The sequence below is a fragment of the Protopterus annectens genome, chromosome 4.part0 (assembly GCF_019279795.1).
Source record: "Protopterus annectens isolate FY-2018-M chromosome 4.part0, PAN1.0, whole genome shotgun sequence".
Lineage (NCBI taxonomy): Eukaryota > Metazoa > Chordata > Ceratodontiformes > Protopteridae > Protopterus > Protopterus annectens.
In genome coordinates, this window is record NC_056733.1 from 817,732,366 (window position 1) to 817,753,620 (window position 21,255).

At 44.8% G+C, this 21,255-nt stretch overlaps 1 protein-coding gene across 5 annotated transcripts in view; it reads left to right on the plus strand.

The window, feature by feature from the left end:
- LOC122799595 (splicing factor SWAP) overlaps positions 1 to 21,255 on the plus strand; it is a 1,354,031-nt gene that overhangs the window by 230,710 nt on the left and 1,102,066 nt on the right. For all 5 annotated transcript variants that reach the window (XM_044068762.1, XM_044068763.1, XM_044068764.1 and 2 more), the window contains exons 8-9: positions 13,247 to 13,481; positions 14,136 to 14,267. In XM_044068762.1, the coding sequence (XP_043924697.1) occupies positions 13,247 to 13,481; positions 14,136 to 14,267 (367 nt within the window). The remainder of the gene's footprint in view (positions 1 to 13,246; positions 13,482 to 14,135; positions 14,268 to 21,255) is intronic.

Sequence of the window (21,255 nt, forward strand, 5' to 3'; positions counted from 1 at the left end):
TCCTGGATTCTGGTGCTTTTTTTGTGATTATTATTGTTGATGCCTTCTCGGAATCTAGTTTGGCCCCTGAGTCACGTCCTGCTCCCAGAAAACCTGATAGATATTACAGGGTTCTTGACTCTCACAAGTTCCTTTTTAAAAATCCTACTGCGGATCCTGAGACCATTTCACAGGGACCCAAGGGCTTTAAGACTACTACTGCCAAAAATCCTACCCCGTCTGATACAGATTCCAGGGCGCTGGATAGATGGGGTAAGAAGATATACACTTCTGCAACCTTGGTCGTTAAGGCCTTAAACTGCCAGTTTCATATGTTAAAGTATCAGCAGCATATGGATTGCTTAAGCAGAAAATGATTCCTATAATGATTTACAGGATTTGATGCATTCTGCTGAACAAGTTGGGAAACATACTTTGCAATGTGGTTTTGATTCACTGGAGGCATCTTGCAGGGCTGCTGTGACTAGGTCTGTACTTATAAGGCATGCTTGGCTTAAGGAGCAATCTTTGCCAGATCATGTTAAAGCTAGATTGCTGGATGCCCCCATAAACCAAGGCAGGCTGTTTGGCAGCAAAGCAGAAGTAGTACTTAAAAAGATGGAGGAAAAAGCTAAATCTATGCAAACTGTTAAAGATTTCCCAGAAGTACAGCCTCACAGATTTAGTAGGCATTGGCCCTCTAAAAATTGGTCCTTTCCTGCCTCTTCCAGGCCTTTTCAGTCCAAACCCAGAACCAGCAGAACAACCCAGGCTTCAGTCCCAAGGTACTCACAGGACTAAGCAGTGGGGGGGTTCCCACTTCCAAAGCAGGGAGTGGTAAGACTCCCCCTATGGTAAACCGTGTCAATGACTTTAGTTTAAATCTTCCAAGCCCTGCACAACTGACTGTTACTTTAGGGGGAAAGATTGCCCTGCAGGCAAAAAATTGGAAACTCATTACCCAGGACAAATGGGTTTTAAGTATAGTTTCCCAAGGATACAGATTCCACTTCCACTCCTTACCAACCCCAAATGGTTGGCCAGATCTACCCACATATCAGTGGGCAGAGGCTCAAAAGCAAATTATCTCTCAAGCATCAGGGCTATTCAACCTGTTCCAAAAGGGGAAAGGGGACATGATTTCTACTCAAGACTTTTCCTGGTGCCCAGGAAAGACAACTCCTGGCGTCCTATCCTGGACCTCTCTATCCTAAACACATTTTTGGTCTTCCCAAAATTCAAGATGCTAACTCTTCACCAGTTGCTTCCTATGCTAGGCAAGGATGCCTGGTTGGCAACACTGGATTTAAAGGAAGCCTGCCTGCACATCCTAATAAGGGAATCTTGCAGAAGATACCTAAGCTTCAAAGCAGGCCACATGGCACTATCAGTTCTCTGCACTGCCCTTTGGATTATCTACTGTGCCCAGGGTATTCACAAAGTGCCTAGCTCCAGTCATTGCATTTTGCAGGCAAAGAAATATCAAAATCTATCCATACTTGGGCGATTGTCTAATTTAGGCAGAAAAGCCAGGACATACTATTGGAATCATCTGGCGTTTGTGCAGAAATTGCTAACTTCTCTGGGGTACACCATAAAGGAAAAGAAATCACACCTTGTACCTTGTCATCAAATTGTATTCCTGGGAGCAAGCTTGAATTCAACTTCCCAGATGCCCTACCTCACGCCAGAGAAACAAGTTCATTTGACAGCCTACTTCAAACTACTGGCCACAAAGACCCAGCTATCTGCAAGGAAAATACTGCAAGCCCTGGGGTTCATGGCCTCCTGCATTCTACTAATTCATATGCAAGACTGCATATGAGGAAACTACAATGGTATCTAAAAAGCCTATGGTGCCAGCATTCTCAGGATCTAGAATCAATGATTCCTATCATACCTTGTCTACACATAGAGTTCCTTTGGTGGGCAGAGGCTTGCCAACAAAACAAGGGACTGCCATTCAGTCCACCCCCTGCCGCCCAAACCCTAACAACAGACGCATCAGACTATGCATGGGGGGCTCACTTGGCAGGGAAGTGCATTCAGGGCAAATGGAACCAAAGTCAAATGCGCCTGCATATCAATCAAAAAGAAATATTGTCTTTACAGAATGCTCTGACAGCCTTCAAGGACCACATTCTTCCAGGACAATTATTGGTAAAGACGGACAACACCACTGTTATGTGGTACATAAACAAGCAGGGGGGAAACCCACTCATACCCTCTCTGCAGACTAGCCATGGCTCTGTGGAACACAGCCTTGAGCTACAAAGTGCACCTACAGGCTCAATTCCTAACAGGAAAGCTAAATACACTGGCAGATGACCTAAGCAGAAATCTCATGGACCCACAGGAGTGGAAACTGGAACCAAAGATATTCAACATGTTGAGAAACAAATGGGGGAGCCCAGAGGTGGACCTGTTTGCCTTCCCCCCAGAACTACCAATTGGACAAATTCTGCACAAGGACTCCCCACAAACAAGCTTGGAAAGTGGATGCCCTGTCCTTCACCTGGAAAAACCTTTCCCCCTCTGTCTCGCCTCTCCAAGGTACTGCTAAAGATCAAAAAGGACAATACTGATTTCACCAGACTGGCCACGACAACACTGGTACCCTCTCTTGTGCAGTGTGCCACTGCTGGCACCTGCCTCAGACCCCTGCTCTGCTGTCCCAACAGGAGGGCTAGATTCTGCACCCACAGCTTCAAACCCTGAACCTGGCAGCCTGGCTAATTACCTGATCTCTTTGTTACCATTACTCAGTAAGCAAGTGATGGATGTCATTCTGGAGGCAAGGAGGCCTAGTACTAGAAAATCCTATGCTGAAAAATGGAAAAGATTCTGTTCCTGGAGCCAGACTTGGGGGGGATGGGCACAGCAGCACCCAGTTTACCTCCGATTCTTCAGTACTTAACTGAGATGCTTCACAAGGGCCTTTCCTTTTCCTCCATCAAAATTCATGCCTCAGCCATTTCAGCTCATTACAATACATCGCCACCCTTGTACTCTCATCCAGTGCTGAAGCAATTCCTCAGAGGGGCCAAAAACTTAAGACCACCCAGGAGAGCCCCTACTCCAGCCTGAGACCTTAACTTTGTATTGGAAAAGCTCACTGTACCTTCCTTTGAGTCATCTACAAATGCAGAGTTGAAATTCCTTCATTGGAAAACCACCTTCCTTCTAGCCAGCACTTCAGCAAGAAGGGTGTCTGAATTACAGGCCCTCATGGCAGTGGAGACTTTCATCATCTTTCATGTGGACAGGGTGTCCCTCAGGACCAATCCCTTCTTCATGCGCAAGGTGGTATTCAGTGTGGCCGTTAATCAGTCCATTCATTTGCCAACCTTCTTCTCTAATCCACAGAACAAAGGGAAACTAATACTGCATTCACTGGACGTGCACAGACAACTTCGATTTTACTTGGACAGGACTAAACCTGTCAGGAAATCTGAACAGCTGCTGGTTGCATTTGCTGCAGGGGCAGAGGGGAGGGCTATTTCAAAGCAAACCATTTCTAAGTGATTAGGCCATTGCATTAATTTCTGTTATAAGCACCATGGAAAACCTACCCCACAGGGGATAAGACCACATTCAGCTAGGGCTGCACCTTACCTCTACAGTCTTTCTCAGAGGTTTCCCTACCAGGGACATCCTAGAAGCTGCTACCTGGAGTTCAGTACATACCTTCACCAAGCATTACCACTTGCCAATTTTTTTCTAAATCCAGAGCTCTCTTTGCCACTGCAGTCTTGCAGGGCCTTATAGCCTCCTCCTCCCATTCTTAGCTTTGGGAATCTACCCAACTGTGATGACTGCAACAGTGAACTATGAAGAACCTAGTTCAGTTGTGTACACTTACCATAAATGTAGATGTTTGAGTGTATTCACTGTTGCAGTCCTGGTTCATAGGTAGGTACTAGGCTATCTGCCCGAAGGCATTTATAAGCCTAGCCATAATGTGTTTGCTTTCGCCACCCCCTTAGATTAGTTCCCTGTGCCTCTGTCCAGCAGAGCCACTGAAGTGATCCCCGGGGTAAACTTTGTTTCCCATCCACTCATCAAGGTTTCTCTTGAAGAGTGTTAACGAGGAGCTCTGCCTAATGTAGATTGGAATCTTGTTCCAAAGCATGGGAAGTCTCTGGGACAGGAATCTATCCCTCCAGCACGTCCTATTTATTGTTGTGGTGAGGTTTAGATCCCTAGAGCGTGTGGTTCGAGGGGATAAGCTTTTCTTTAGGTGGAGCATGTCCATCAGTTCTGGCTTGGACATCCCTTGTATGTCAAGCAGAGATAACCTCTGAGTAGGCGGTATGCAACAGAGTACAGCTGGAGTTTCTTCAGGCGAGCTGCATAGGGCATCTGTTTGAGGCCAGTGATCCTCTTGGTGAGGTACTTCTGTGGTCTTTCCAGCTGTTGCAGGTGTCTTGTAAGATGTGTCCCAAATGGGGTGTTGTACTCTATGATGGGTCTGATGAGCGATGAGTAGAGGGGCACAATGACCTCTTTTGATCTGGATGCGAACCCTTTTGTGATAAGGTGGGCCACGTAGAAAGATTTTCTAACCACTTTGGCAATGTGATTATCAAAGGAGAGATTACAGTCTACTTGGGTCTCCAGATCCCTAATTACGTCTTCCGTATTTGAGACTACCACCTATGTGGTAGTTTGTGGGTACTTTTTTTCCAAAGGGGATGACTATGCACTTTTTGGCATTTAGCTTGAGGCCATGATTTTGACACCAGGTATCCGTCTCAGTGAGACCCTTTTGGAGGATGTCTGTGTCAGCCGGAGAGTCAAGTATAGCTCCTAATTTGCAGTCGTCTGTGAACTTGGTCAGCCATAGTCCTCCTGTGCTTGCCTGTACCTCTGAGAAGTATATGCCCAACAGGAGGGGTCCTAGGACTGAGCCCTGGGGAATGCCACGTGTAACCGGTTTAGAGCCAGACCTAGCTCCCGCAACTCTTACCATGTGAGTTCTGTCCGTGAGCCAGTTGGCAACCCATCTTGTGATGTAGAGGTTTATGTTCAGGATGGTGAGCTTGTCTATAATACCAGAATGGGGAATGGTGTTGAAGGCCTTTGCGAGGTCTAGGTAGGCTGTGTGTACCACCTTTCCTTCGTCTATAGCCCTGGTAACGGTCTCAAATAAGTCCACCAGGTTTAGGAGGCATGATCTGCCCTTAAAGCCGAACTGGGTAGGGTCCAGTGTTTGGAGGTTCCCAATGTCTCCGTTAATGAGTTCCATGATGATGCGCTCCATAGCCTTGCAGATCAAGCTAGTCAGGCTTATATGGCGATAGTTCCCGGGGTCTGTTGTGGCTCCACCTTTGTGGAGCGGAATAACCATTGCTGTGCGACACTCTATGGGTATGTAACCTGTAGAGAGGCTGAGTTTTAAGTGTGTTTAGGTGAGGGGTTAGTTCGTCTTTAAACTCGTGTAGGACACAGCCTGGGACACTGTCCAGTCCCATTGATGCTGTGTTTTTGGCTTTGGAGAGGGCTGTTTTAACCTGAGTGTCTGAGATTTCAGGGGCTGTACATTCTTCTGGTATGGTCATGGGCCCTTTGGGGGTGAGAGGGGGGCGTGAAGTTTGCGCTGAACCTGTCTACCAAGATGTTGGCAATATCGGTCGGGTCAGTGTATTTTGTACCATTCTGCACTAACTCCGAGCAGATCTGAGCATTGCCACTTAGATTCTTGACATAACTAAAGAATGCCTTGTGGTTATCTTTGGAGTCCTTGGCAATTTTTCTTTCAAAACTCGCCTTGGATGATTTTATGAGGAATCGTAGATATTCATCGTGTTTCACTGCTGCAGTCATTACACTTGGGTTATCCTGCCATCAGGCGGTCCCGCAGTCAGCCAGAGTTTCAAAGTCTTGGTCCGGCGTCGGTTGCTGTCGCTTCTTCCCTGACGTCAGTGCACCAGGGGTATACAAGATGCAGCCAACGCCTTTTTCTTCAGTCTTTCTTGCCGCTCGGTGCCCGAAGCAAAAGCAGTTCGCAAGTGCCGGTCGGCCGACTCCTGAGATTTTCAATTCAAATTTCAGAACCGAAGTCTTCAATAATTCAAGTACCCCGTTGGGGAAACTTTTTCTTGCCTCAGACCGATGTCTGTAAAAGTTAATAATTGTATTTATTGTGGGAAGCAAGTACCTCATAAGGATTTTCAATCTTACTGTATTCCATGCCTAGGCCCAGACCACGACGCCATTAGTTGTCGGTTTTGTGCTAGATTTAACAAACGCACTATTAAACATCTGTTTGATTTTGCTCTCCATTACTTTGGCCGAAGGTTTAATTATACCATGCCATCAGAACAACCGACGACCGGAATACACAAAAAACGCAAAGACAAGGATAAGGACAGGCATCCGAGTCCCAAAACTGACGAAGCCTCTTCTAGGCCAGTCGCCGGTTCTCAGTGAGGCGCTTTCACAGCCCCTGACACCCACTACCTCAGAGCCACAGGCCGCCTCCGACTCCCACGTGGAGATGTCTAGGCCTCTGGATACTCAAGGTGTTGGGCCTACGGAAACTAACCCTTCAGATGGGTCCGGAGCCGCTGAGCAGGCATCTGCTTCTGAGGGCGTTTTCAGACCTTCACAGTTTACCATAAAAACTACAGCCAAGTCTAAAACTCCATTAAAGACAAAGAAGCAAGTACAGCATTCACCTGGACAGGCCTCCATGCCTAAGAAACAGATGCTCAAAATGGCCGAAGACTTAATTACTCTGATCAGGGGTTCCCATCCCCCTCCTGATAAAAGGCCTAGGCAGGATACAGACTGATTCCTCTGACCAGGTTTCCATTTCTTCTGATTCCTCTTCAGGCCAGGGATACTCTTTGCCCCCCTATGAGGAACTCTGATGCTGAAGAATCAATTCCTTCAGCCTCTCCTCCTGAGGATTACTCTTTTGGGGAAACTTTACATACCATGTGGGAGCATTTCCATTGGGAGGGCCAGGATTACTCAGAATCCAATAAAAGGCTCAGAGACTTTCTTTTATTGTCTCAGCATAGGCCCCTTGCTATTCCGCCAGTGTTATATTGTGGATGATGTGTTCTCTGAATCCAGTTTAAATCTTGATTCTTTGCCCCCTGCTCCAGTCAAGCCAGACAGGTACTACAGAGTCCCTGACTCTCACAAATTTCTTTATAAAATCCCTGTTGCTGACCCAGAAACGGTTTCCCAGGGTCCCAAAGGGGGTAAAGGCTTCCACGGCTAAAAATCCAGTTCTGTCTGACAGGGATTCTAGAGCATTAGACAGATGGGAGAAGAAAGTTTACCCTTCTGCAACTTTAGCAGTGACAGCTTTAAATTGCCAGTTTCACATGCTTAAATACCAACAATATTTAATGTCTCTGTTAAAACAGAAAATGCTTACAAGTTCAGAACATCCTGACTATAAGGAAATGCAGGATTTATTGCATGCAGCTGAACAAGTGGGAAAACATACTTTGCAATGTGGTTTTGATTCATTTGAGGCTTCTTGAAGAGCAGCAGTTACAGGATCTGTGATTCGAAGGCATGCTTGGTTAAAAGAACAAAGTTTACCTGATCATGTTAAGGCAAAATTATTGGATTCTCCTTTACAGCAGGATATTTTATTTGGTGTTAAGGCAGAAGCGGTATTAAAGAAAATGGAGGATAAGGCAAAATCTATGCAAACCGTGAAGGATTTCTTACAGGTACAGCCACCTTGATTTAGCAGAAATTGGCCTTCAAAGAACTGGTCCTTTCCAGTGTCAGACAGACCACAAAGTGGCAGATTCAGATGCCCAAGAGGCAGATCTCAGCTCCAAGGCTCTTACAGACCATGACAGTGGGGTGCTTCAACCCCAGAAGGAGGTGAAGACAAGTCACAACCTTATAGGAAACAGCCCCAATGACTTCCCCTGCCAAGCACTTTGGCAGCTCCCTTAGGGGGAAAACTAGCACTTTTTTCCCCAAAATTGGCATATAATCACCCAAGACAAATGGGTTCTGAATATTGTGTCTCAAGGTTACAGGTTCCACTTTCACACTCTACCAAGGCTAAAAGGAATGCCAGACCTGCCACAAAATCAATGGGCAGAGACACAAAAACAAATTACAGCCCTCATGGACATGAGAGCTATTCAAAAGGTACCACAACAGGAACAAGGACAAGGATTTTACTCAAGACTTTTCCTGGTCCCCAGAAAGGACAAAGCCTGGAGACCCATACTAGACCTTTCTACTCTCAATACTTACCTGGATGTTTCGAAATTCAAAATGTTGACACTACAGCGGCTTCTGCCCATGCTGGGCAAGAAGGCTTGGCTTGTTACTTTGGACCTCAGAGGCATACCTGCTTGTCCCTATCAGACAAAGTTGCAGATGATACCTCAGATTCATAGCTGGTTCAATGCATTACCAATTCTCTGCACTGCCCTTTGGCTTATCTACTGCGCCCAGGGTCTTCACAAAGTGCCTGGCATCAGTAATTGCATTTTGCAGACAAAAAGGAATTCAAATATATCCATACTTGGACGACTGCCTTATTCAAGCAGAGAGGCAAGGACATACTTCTAAAGCATCTGGCATTTGTAAAAAGGTTGCTAATTTGCCTGGGGTACACAGTGAACGAAAAGAAGTCAAAACTAGTGCCCTCACAAGAGATAATATTCCTGGGTGCCAGCTTAAATATAACGGCCCAGATGGCTTATCTCACGCTAGACAAGCAAGGACAACTGACTCAGTACTTTCAATTGATGGCAACAAAAACCCAACTCCCTGCAAGAAAAATTCTGGAGGCCTTGGGATTCATGGCATCTTGCATACTACTAATTCATATGCCAGACTGCATATGAGGAAATTATAATGGTACCTAAAAACTGTTTGGACTCAACACTAATTCCCTGCCTACAACAGGAGTTTCGATGCTGGGCACAGACATGTCACCTCAACAAGGGACAGCCTTTCATTCTACCCACAGCCAGGCAGACACTAACAACAGATGCTTCGGATTATGCCTGGGAAGCACACATGGCAGGAAAATGTATTCACGGCAAGTGGGCCGCAGACCAAATGCATCTTCACATCAATCAAAAAGAGATGTTAGCTGTGCAAAATCCCCTAACAGCTTTCAAGGACATTCGGCATCTAGGACAACTATTATTAAAGACAGACAACACCACAGTTACGTGGTACATAAACAAGCAAGGGGGCACTCATTCTTATCCTGTATGCAGGCAAGCCATGACCTTGTGGAACGCAGCTCTAACCTATCAAGTTCATCTGCAAGCACAATTCCTGCCTGGAAAGAAAAATACTCTGGCAGACGACTTAAGCAGAAACATCATGGATCCTCACAAGTGGAAATTAAATTCACAAGTATTCAGCATGATAACGCAAAAATGGGGGTGCCCAGACATATATTTTTTTTTGCCTCCCCAATGAATTGCCAACTACAAAAATTCTGCACAAGGACTTATCACACACAAGCATGGAAAGTGGATGCTCTCTCATTCAGCTGGAAAAGCCTAAAAGTTTATGCCTCCCCACCACTGCCTCTCCTTTCAAAGGTACTCCTAAAAGCTAGGCAAGAAAATACACAGATGATCCTGATTGCCCCAGACTGGCCACGCCAGCACTGGTACCCAATCTTAAATAACTTAGCTCAAGACCCACCATGGATTTTACCTCAAACTCCACACCTTCTGGCTCAACAAAACAATCAGATCCTGCATAGTCAGCTCAAAACCTTAAACCTGGCTGCATGGCAGATTCCTTAGTCAAGCAGACAACACCTCTTTCTAAAGCTGTTATGGATGTCATTTTGGAGGCCAGGAGGCCTAGCACCAGGAAATGTTATTCAGAAAAGTGGAAGAGATTCTGTGCCTGGAACCAGGCTCAAAGCTTTGACCCTCTTGTCCCAAATATTCCTCAGATATTACAATACTTAACCGAGATGCTGGACAAAGGACCATCTTTTTCATCCATTAGGATCCACGCATCTGCCATCTCGGCTCATTACAACACAGATCCTCCTATTTTCTCTCATCCATTGCTAAAACAGTACCTCAGAGGGGCTAAAAACATAAGACCGCCCCGGAGAGCACCAACACCAACTTGGGACCTCAATTTTGTCTTTGAAAAACCTCCTTTTGAGCCAGCCAATTCAGCAGAATTAAAATTTGTCATGGAAAACTGCTCTGCTTCTGGCAATAACCTCAGCACGAAGAGTCTCAGAGTTACAGGCACTAATGGCAGTGGAGCCTTTCATCATTTTCCACCAAGACAGGGTTTCTTTAAGAACAAACCCTTCATTTATGCCAAAGGTAGTATCCATTGTGGCTCTTAACCAATCTATTCACTTGCCAATTTTTTATCCAAATCCCCAGAATAAAGGGGAGAGACTTCTGCATTCATTGGACATACACAGACAGTTACATTTCTACTTGGACAAAAGAAAAGTTTTCTGAAAAACTGAGCAGTTTGTTGCATATGTTGCAGGATCACAGGGAAAGGCTATTTCAAAGCAGACCATTTCAAAGTGGATAGGACACTGTATCCGTTTCTGCTACACACAGCATGGGAAACCTGTACCTAGTAACATTAGGCCACATTCCACCAGGGCAACAGCCACTTCAACTGCCTACCTTAGAGGAGTACCTACCAAAGACATCTTGGAAGCTGCAACTTGGAGTTCAGTGCACACCTTTACCAAGCATTATCACTTGCCTCTTTATTCTAGATCCAGAGCTGGCTTTGCCACTGCAGTGCTGCAGGGGCTCATAGCCACCTCATATCCTCTATAGAACCAGCCACCCTACCTCAGCTTTGGGATTCAACCAAAGTGTAATGACTGCAGCAGTGAAACACTATGAACATAGTGCAGTTTTGTACCTACCATAAATGTAGATGTTAGAGTGTCTTCACTGCTGCAGTCCAGGTTACCCTCCCTCCATCCCCTCTTTCTTAGCTGGGACTTGCCTACACTTTTCTACCCTATACTACCTATGTGGTGTATTTGCTGGTAACTGAAAGTTTTGGTTTTACTTTTTATGTATGTTTTATTAGCAATATGTATTGCCTACCTATTTGGGGGCACCTGACATCTGGGGCAAGAAAAACTGAAGAAAATGGCGTTGGCTGCATCTTGTATACCCCTGGCGCACTGACGTCAGGGAAGAAGAGACAGCAGCCGACGCCGGACCAAGACTTTGGAACTCTGGCCGACTGCGGGGACCGCCTGATGGCAGGATAACCCAAGTGTAATGACTGCAGCAGTGAAGACACCTCTAACATCTACATTTATGGTAGGTACACTGGCCGACTGCGGGACTGCCTGACGGCAGGATAACCCAAGTGTAATGACTGCAGCAGTGAAGACACTCGGACATCTACATTTATGGTAGGTACAAAACTGTACTTTTCTTGCTGATACTAATCAGGGATGTCTTCCCTTCTTGGGATTTTACTCTCTTCCGTACTAGTTTCCTTCTCCTATTGTATAGCTTGTTTATGGCAGGAGTCCACCAGACTGGTTTCCTTTTCTTAGAGGAGTGAGTCTTGGTTTTGCTAGGGATAGAACGATCCATGCATTCTAGTAGGTGCCCGTAGAATGCATTCGTAAAGGATTTTGCAGCTTGGACAACTTTATCCTTTAGCATGGGGGCTTTGAAACTTTACACCTCGGTCTTAAGTAATGTGAAGTTTGCTTTTGAAAAGTTTTTCACGGTGGTTTCCTTGTCCGGGGATGGGGGTGGAATGTAGATATCCAAAGTGATTTGTTTATGGTCAGATCTAACCAGCGAGGGGTTGACCTCTGGTGTGGAGCACCGGTCGCCCATGTTGATGATGACCAGGTCCAATATGTTGTCACCTCTGGAAGTGTTGACCAGTTGATCCAGGGCATTTGAGTTTATAAATTCTAGGAAATGTTGGGCAAGGGAGTTAGTACTTGAGTAGTTCTCCCCAGGTAATGTTTGGGTAATTGAAATCACCCAATATTAGGGTGTTTGGTAGGACCTTTATATTTCCCAGTGTTTCCAGAAATGCGGAATGGTGGTCCTGGGACAAACGCTCCCTCCAGCCCCCTGACTTCTATTTGACTATACCTCTATTCTTGTTTTCTATGCTCAAAGCTTTTTGGTGTATTTGCTTTTTTGTTGGAGGTGTAACCTTGTATATAATTGCTTCCCATTATGGGGGCACCTGACATCTAGGGCAAGAAATACTGATGTAATGGCATTGGCTGCATGCTTTAATACCCCTGACTACCTGATGTCATGGAAAATGAGACAGCAACCGATGCAGGACCCAAGACTTTGATAATCAGGCCGACTGAGGGCTACTGCAAGCAGATAACCCAAATGTGATGACTGCAACAGTGAATAAACTCTAACATCTACATTTATGGCAAGTGTACACAACTGTACTTTCTGTGGAATAGACCTTCATTGGATGCAAAGTAAAGTAGCTCCCTGAACCTCGAGAGATGCATCCTAGTTGGATGGACAGTCAAAATACACCCTGAGTCTGGCCCCCAAGCCATCAATGAAACGTGTTGAAACTACATGTAAATTAGTTATGTCACTAACTCTGTATGGTTTGGGGTGTTGCGACTAGGTAACTAATGATCCTCTGGATCAGCAGCCTAAGATTGACCTATGAACCTGCGCAAGGTGTGAAGCCTTTGCCTACGAGTTGTTTCGTAAGTAGTAGACATATTGAAGTATCGAAGCTGAATTACTTTTCAAGTTTGGCAGCTTAGTGACTGAAACCATGAGCAGGTAAGTAACCTGTAGTGGTGATGATGGTTAAAGGGGGTTGTGAGATATGCATTGCCAACATTACATTAACTTCAGACTGAGTAGTGGCAGTGTGGAATGTCTAGGAACACACATTTCAAGTAAGGTAATGCAGTCTAGTTCTTATTAGACCATCAGATGGTTAATGAGTAGGACATGTTATGAATAGGAATAAACCCTGTTACACGTCAGGACTATTCTGTTCATTTCTTGAAGTATATATGTTAACAGGTTTGGGGGAAGCCATTACATTTGGGAACACCAAGGATTGGGGAGGAGGCATCAGGAGCATCTAATGGTCAGCTGTTTGGGAAGGAGCATAGAATTTAAAATTATTTCCAACACTGTGCATTTGCTGCTTTGGGTAAGGTAAATTAATGATGAGCATGTTGATTTAGAAATTTTCATGTATGTGCTGTAATTTTATTTATTTGCTGACCTTTTGTACTATTACTTCAGACCCTTGTTTTGTCTTTCTTTAGCTTCAGTTGCTACTGTGTATTACAGCTACTACATGCTGCCTGATGGAACATACTGTCTTGCTGCACCTCCACCTGGCATGGATGTTGCCACTTACTACAATGCCCTTCCTGCAGGAATGACTGTAGCAGCTACTACAGGGGTTGCAACTGCCACATCCACTGTCACTGCGACAACATTGGCTGCAGACCCAGCCAGTATTGATAATGGAGAAGCTCCTTCTTTTCCTGTTGCAAGGTAGAATAACTTAAGTGTCAAATTCGATTTCTTATGCTTATGTTCTGTAAACTTCAGGTCAGAGTATGACCAAATGTGGTGTATTTTGTTGCTGTGATATCTGGCTTCAAAGCATTTCCTCTACCGTGTTGTATGTGTGATATGTTAGGAAACTGCAGCTTTTAGACATCCAGTGGTGTTCAGAAAATGCTTATAAGCATTTCTCTGTATAATGCTGTACTTTTAATGTTAAGCCCAGTGGGTGAAGGCTGAAAGAGTAACTGAATGTTGGTCTTAATTGTATGACACAGATTCTTACCTTGTGTTTGATCAAAATTGTAAGTCATGTTTTGAAAAACTGGTATGGTATTTGCTCCTCCTGCTGGGTTACAGCACTGTTGGAAGTAGTATGTTTATATGTTGTGGATGGAGAGAGTGATTACTAGACTTTTTCAGTCTTTGAATTTTGCTAGGGAGCCATATAGCACTGTAGTTTGTCTTTAATGTAATTTATTTGATGGATTAAATATATTTTCTTTTGAAGGGTTTAATAGAATCTGTAACAAAAATCCTAACTTATATTGTATGGGAGGGGGTGTATAAAGAAGTATCTTATTAAATTTGTTTTCTGCTAAATAATTATTGTTTAACTCTGCAACTTCTGTTCTATTGCAGTACCCTTGCTCCTGTGGCAGCTATTATCCCTCCTCCACCTGATATTCAGCCTGTGATTGACAAGCTGGCTCAGTATGTTGCCCGAAATGGAATCAAATTTGAAACCAGTGTTCGTGCCAAGAATGATCCAAGGTAAAGGTGTTTTAACTTTGTTTAGTAGTTCTCCTTTTTTCATTGGTTTCAGTAGTCTAAACTGCAGTATGTGACAAAACTGAACTTTCTTTCAAACCTCCATATAGCAAAATTATTGGAAAACTATATTTTTGTTAATTGCACAGACTGATGTAGTTTTAGTATTGTTCCTGGCATATTCTTGTCCAGGTGACGTACTGTGTGTAACTTGTTCACTGTCTTTGCATCAGTCTCATACACCCATAATCTTACTGCAGACTATCTACTTAACCTGCTGCTTTCCTGCCTTATTTCTCAAGTTATCTTCTTTCTAGTGTGGAGTCAGGCTTGCATTCATAGCTAAGAAGGGGTGCTGGGGGTGCATTATTTGCAACTACTTTGGATTTGTGCCCGGGGTGTTTTACAAGATTTAGCCACATTACAGCATCTGGTACATACATATACCTGTCATACATGCAACAGTTGCACTCAGTGCAATTTTCTCCCTAAGGGCTCCTTTGAGTTGCCCATTAAAAAGTAGACTTTCTTGGACTTTTTTTTTTTGGGGGGGGGTTGTAGGGTTACCCTAAGTTGTATTTTTTCTATCCCAGTGTAAAAGGTTAGCTACCAAGAAATGGTCCCTGAGAAGGGTGCCTTGTGTCTGAGTGACATTACCCTTAGAGTGCCTTCCTCTTATTTTAAGTAGACATTTCCATCTTCTCTCTGTTATCCACCAGTGATCGTAATGGAAAAGCATGCCTCGTCCCTTGTCCTAGGGAGAGGTGAGCAGGCATTTTCTCCTCATTCCTGTGCCTACTCCAGCAGACTACCCAGCATGTAAGCCACTAATTAAGGTCATAATCATGCCTTCTTTCCAGTACCATGGTGCCAAAGTATGCCTTATTTATACAGCTTGCACCCAGCAGCCCTCTTCCAGAGCACCCCTTGCATCCTTTTTTTAAATGACAGACTGTGAACTTTCATTTTACCAGCCACTCTCATATCTTGTAAAATTTCCTCATATACATTGTAAGCTTTATCCCTTTTTTGTGAAAATGATGGCCTCTCTTGTATCTCCAATCTTCTGTTATTCACTCAAATTCATGTAATGCTTTGTGTACGCATAACATGCTCTGAAACGTGCAGATGGTGTATCATATTGATTAATGATAGATCTGATGTTGTCACTCTTCACATAATCCTTGACTGTGGGCTCTGTTCAAAGTCTTGGAACTGGCTCAGCCGTTTATTTCAGTTGGCGCCTTCCAATCTCACAAGCTAGGCTTTACCCATAATGCTTCTCAAATTACCTCAGATCTCGTTTGCCGCTTCCTGTCAGATGCGTACAACCACTCAAGCTTTGGCTAATTAAAGTAAGTCTTTTTCCTTAAAAATATCCTTTTTTCTCTTTGTCTCTTTCTTATTTTTAGTGTCTCTTTTTCTATCCATTCCTCTCGTTAGCTTAAATAGTGTGTATGTGTGTCTCTCTCCTTCACTCTGCTCTGTTGTTGGTAGTTTCCCAGTACCATTGTTGGTTCTCCTTTATACTTATTCAGGTATTCTGTCATACCATCGTTGGTGTTTCCTTTTCTTTTTTCCTGTTAAAGATTTTTTTTAATCTGTTCCTTTTTCTGGTGTATTATTATGGCTGATAAATCTGAATCCCCAGCCAAGTCATATAAGGGCACCTCGGGGTTTAAAAGGTGCCAGAAATCTGAGAGGAAAATGCCCAATTTGGACGGGCATGTCTGTTGCGTATATTGCCTAGGTTAAGTGCACCTACAGGAGAACTGTTCAGTTTGCCATGGTTTTTCTGCTGGGACACTTAATGAACAGAAAAACAAGTTTGTTCTTAAAGGACTGCTAAAAGGTGACTTTAAAGAGGCTGTTTCTGGGTCCAAAACAGAAGCCAGTTCTTCATCTTTATCATTCTCTTCTTTTAAAAATGACTTTCCTTGGTTAATAGCACTTCAGAGCCACCTAAAAAGGTTTCTAAGCAGCCTGCAGTGTTTGAGAGTTCCACTGCACCGAATGGCAAAAAAGATTTGGCACCTACCAAGAGTTTGGCGTTAACTCCATCTGCCTCAACACCAAAAGACTCCTCTGTACTGGAGCAGTCAGAGCTTATTTTTGTCCAGAGATCCAGATATTCTCCTTCTGTTGACACATTCAGGGATAGACCACTGAGCCCCAGACCCCCTAGGTCTCCTTTGACTGCTTCAGTTCGGTCAACCAAGAGTCTCTCTGAATCGGACATTGTGAGACTAGTGAATCAGCTCCTGTGACAGCAAGGGGACTGACTTCAGTTCCTAGCCAAACCGGCACCAGGACTGGCCATATAACGACGATGCCCATCCTGTTGAGTCATTGGAGCCCTTAGTTCCGGCATTCCCGGCTTTGACTGTCTCAGTTCCGGTAGCAACTTCTTCTCCAGAACTGAGGCTTGCCTTGAGTATCTCTAGGCTTTCGGCACCAGAGACCTCCTGGGGTTAGACTCCTTTGCCTGTTTCAATGTGCATAGATCAACTTCATTAATTTCTGAGCCTTCCATGACCCTCTGTGCTTCAGCTTTTTTGGATTAACCCAGGCTTCGGTTTCGGGTGTTGCGTACTCTGTGCGGGGCAGGACCTCTGTTCTGAAGGAGTCTGATTCGGTTCCATGCTCACATCCCTGTACAGGGGGGGTGTGTTACCTTCCCAATCGCATAGAAGGCTTTGTCCATTGGGGACTCTGTCACTGCCATCCCTGTCGGTCCAGACCTGTACTTCCCCTTGATCTGAGCTTCCATCAGTCTCTACCCCAGGACAGAGAGCAAAAGGGCCCCAGGAAAGACCCTCTTTGGTGGTTTCCTCTTCGGGCACTTCCATGGAATATCATCCCGAGGAAGTACCTGCGGAAAAAAAGTGCAAGAGGAAGCACTTGGACTCCCTGGAGGAGCCCTTCACCGACGATACTGACTTTGATGAAGGGGAAGGTTCTCCCAGGTCACCCCCTGATGATGTTTCCTTCGGGGACATCCTAGAGATCCTGAAGCAGAGGGGTGGCTGGTCTTCCCTTCAACCTTCGGAGGAGTCTGTATACCTGGAGGCTTTTCATGCCCAGCCTTCTACTACTTGGATTTCTCCACCTGCTGATGAGCTCATTATAACTGGTCGCTCAGCGAGCATGGAAGATGCCCCACTCCATCGAACTGATCCCCAAGAGACCTAACCGGATCCTTTCCACCCCGAAGGAAGAGCAACATTAGTCTAAAAGTATACCCGTGGATGCCATGGTGATAGCGGCTGCCGCTAAGAAGGAACTTGCTGAGGAAAGTCCAACTATCCATCCTCCTAACAAGGAGTCTAGGACTATGGATAGGTTTGGAAGGCATGTTTGCACTTCCTTGACCTTTGCTCTCAGGTCCTTAAACTGCATGGTGCACTTTACAAGGTTACAGAGGGGTTTAGTCAAAGAGCTCTCAGAATACCCTCTCCAAGCAGTAGCTGAAGGGGTATGGGACAAAGTTACTTCTTGGCTCGCCACCCTCAAAGCAATTTCTAACTCGTCCACGAGGCTGATTGCCCATGCAGCTGAAGGGACGACAAGAGCAGTGGGTTCAGGTATAGCCATGAGAGGGCACTCTTAGATGCACTTGTGTGACTTTGCGGAGCCATTTAAAGTGTCATTTGTCAATGCAAGACACACTGGCCAGATGTGAGAAAGATGGGAAGAATCTTTCGCCGTAGACGTTTGTTTCTCCACTCCTCAGCGGCCTTACTCTAGGAACCAGAGAAGTGGGAGACTAAGGTTTAAAAAATCCCAAGGGCCTTTCCTGGACTCACTTGGCAAAGGCTTTCCCGGGACTGAGGGAGGAACTAATGAAAGATGCCACCTTAGAGGCAGATGTGGCCCACAGAACCAGCAGTCCAGAGATTCCTTCTCTGGTGCTTCCTACCAGCACTCCTGAATGGAAGCCCGATTGTCTTGCTCTGGAGGCAGCCGGAGGATGGTTATCCATGTATCAATCTGCCTGGCACCTGATACCTTCAGACAAATGGGTGCATGGGGATCATATCCAAAAGTTACAATAGCCCACTTGCAAATACAAACCCCCAAAAAAGACAGAGTCATCCAAAGAGTCCTACCAGACCAAATGGCATCTGGGTTTTACTCAAGGTTCTTTTAAGTGCCCAGAAAAACAGGGGACTGGAGACCCATTCTGGATCTCAGCCAGTTCAGCAAGGCAGTATAGCAAACCAAGTTTTGGATGGTCTCTGTACAATCCATACTTCCATTTATGGAAAAGGACAATTGTGGATGTGTTCTATAGACATCCAGGACACGTATTACCACATAAAAATGGACAAATGCTCCAGGAGGGTCATGAGCTTCCGGCTGGGAGCCAGTCATTTCCAATTTAGAGCACTGCCCTTTGGACTCACCACAGCCCCCAGGGTGTTCACCAAATGCATGGTAGTGGTAGCAGCTCATCTCAGACTGCGAGCATTTTGAGTTTTTCCATACCTCAACGAATGGCTCCTCACCACTACCACCAGACATCAGAACGGGCAAGAGATTACACTCTGCATCTCTAGTCATCACAATAAATTACAAAAAGTCAAATTTGCAGCCGTCACAACAAGTAGAATTCGTCGGAGCCCTGTTGGACACAATTGCAGGAGTTGCAACTGGAAAGGCTACAGAGGATCAGATCTCAGGTCGACCAAATTATCCAGAGCAAAAGTTTTCCAGCCAGATTAATCCTATAAGCATTAGGCTCTATGGCAGCTTCAATCGGTGTTGTTCCCTTAGCAAGATATCACATGCAAATCTTACAATGGTTACTAGCCTCCCAGTGGTATCTGGTAGATCAGCCAATGTCTCTCCCCATCTCAATTACCAGTCACTGCAAACAGGATCTTTTGTGGTGGCTCCACTCCAGTGAGATTCCTTTGGGCCGACCATTCATCCTTCCACAACACCAAGCCATAGTGACCACGGACGCTTCCCAGATTGGAGGGGTCATTATCTGGGAAGGACAGTCCAAGGCATGTGGTCTCAAGTGGAGGCAAACTTGCACATCAGTATTCTAGAGATGAGGGCAGTGCTGTTAGCATTGCAAGCATTTCAAGATAACCTTCCTTTAGGAACGGTAGCAATTCAGACGGACAGTATGTAAGTAGTCTGGTATATCAACATATGGGGGAATCGAATCTTACCTGTTGTCAAGAAGCCCTCAGAGTTTGGCAATGGGCGATTTCTTCCAACCTCTTTCTCACAACTCCTCACATTCCGTGGAGTTACAACGTGATAGTGGATAAACTGAGGAGAACCATTCTCAAGCCTCACAAGTGGTGTCTCAATCCTGTGGTGGCGAAGGAGATTTTTCGTCACTGGGGCCAACCTTGCTGCAGTTTTTTTTGCTTCCCCTCTGAAAACCAAGTGAATCAGTTACTTTTCCCTAATCCCCCTCCAGGTGAGTCGCCCAGAGATGCTCTTCTCCATGATTGGCCCCCGGTCTTCTGTATGCTTTTCCCTCAACTCCTTTGATATCACAGTTTCTAAAGAAAGCCAAGGGGTCGGAGAACTCAATAATCCTCATTATTGCCCCCTTTCGGCCTCGACAGGTTTGGTTTCTCTTCCTTTGGCCTCATCTTCTTCAGAAGTCACAGATACTGTACATAGCACTAGATCTGCTGTCTCATCCAGTGGGCATGGTTCATCCGAACCTCCATCATCTCAGGCTTATGGTTTGGCTTCTCCAATTCCCATGATTGCCAGAAATCCTTCCTTTTCCTCTTTTGTCCGTCAAATCATTGTGGCCCATCGCAAAACTTCAATGAGGAAGCTTTATCAAAGTGAATGGAAAAAATTTGCAACTCGGGCCCTTATGAGCAAACTTGATCCTTATTCCACCCCTATTTATAAAGTTTGGGATTTGTTACCTAACCTTTATCATTTTGGTTCATCTACCTCAACAATTAAAGTCCATTTAGCAGCAATCTCGAACTTCCATATGGGGTTTGATAGATCATCCCTTATGTGTCACAAACTTTGTAAAGCCTCCTTAAAGGAGGTCCTAATGTTAAGTCCTCCATTTTAAAGAACCGATTTCTCCCTGGGATCCAACAGTAGTTCTTTAGTCCCTTAATTTGTTGCCTTTCGAACTTTCATCTACTTGTGACTTAGTTTTTGTCTTGGAAAACTTTATCTTCATTGGCTTTTAGGATCATTTCTCCCCGGGCCTCTGGTGAAAATTGGCTTCGTTCAAAGTTGGTAAAGAAATGTGAAATAAATAAAAATATTACATCTGCCAGAAGAGTATCTGAACTTCAGGCCTTGTCCTGTAAACCACCCTATATAATACTTCACAAAGACGGGGTCTCCCTTAGGACTTTTCCATCCTTTTTTACCCAAGATAGTCTCAGAATCTCAGTCATCAGACATTGCAACTACCTGTCTTTTTTACCTAATTTCTCTAATAAAGGGGTGTATTCCCTTCATTCATTAAGACGTCCACAGACAGCTACGTATTTATCTCCACAGAACAAAGGATTTCAGAAAATCTGATCAACTATTTTTCTTTTCCTCACATTGTTTAGGTAACCCAGTTTCCAAGGTTACTTTGGTGAAATGGCTCAAAAATTGTATCACACTTATCTGTCAGTCAGTAGGGCTCAGCCTTTCACGTCCAGTAAAAGCCCACTCAACTAGAGCAGTGGCAACTTCTGCAGTTTTTCATGCTAGAGCTTCTTTAGATGACATTTGTGCAGCATCCACTTGGTCTTCTCCTCATACCTTTATCACTTATTACAAATTGGATCGGGTTTCTGGGGGACGAGCATCATTTGGTTCGATGGTCCTTAGGAATATTCTTCCGTGAGACCTCCCAAGATTCAGGCAGCTAGGGACTCTGTCCCACAGTCAAGAAATATGTGAAGATTGACAACATCAGATAAAGAAGTTATGTCTTGCCATAACATTCCATCTCTGTTGTTGATCTTCAGTAATCCTTAACATTACTCCC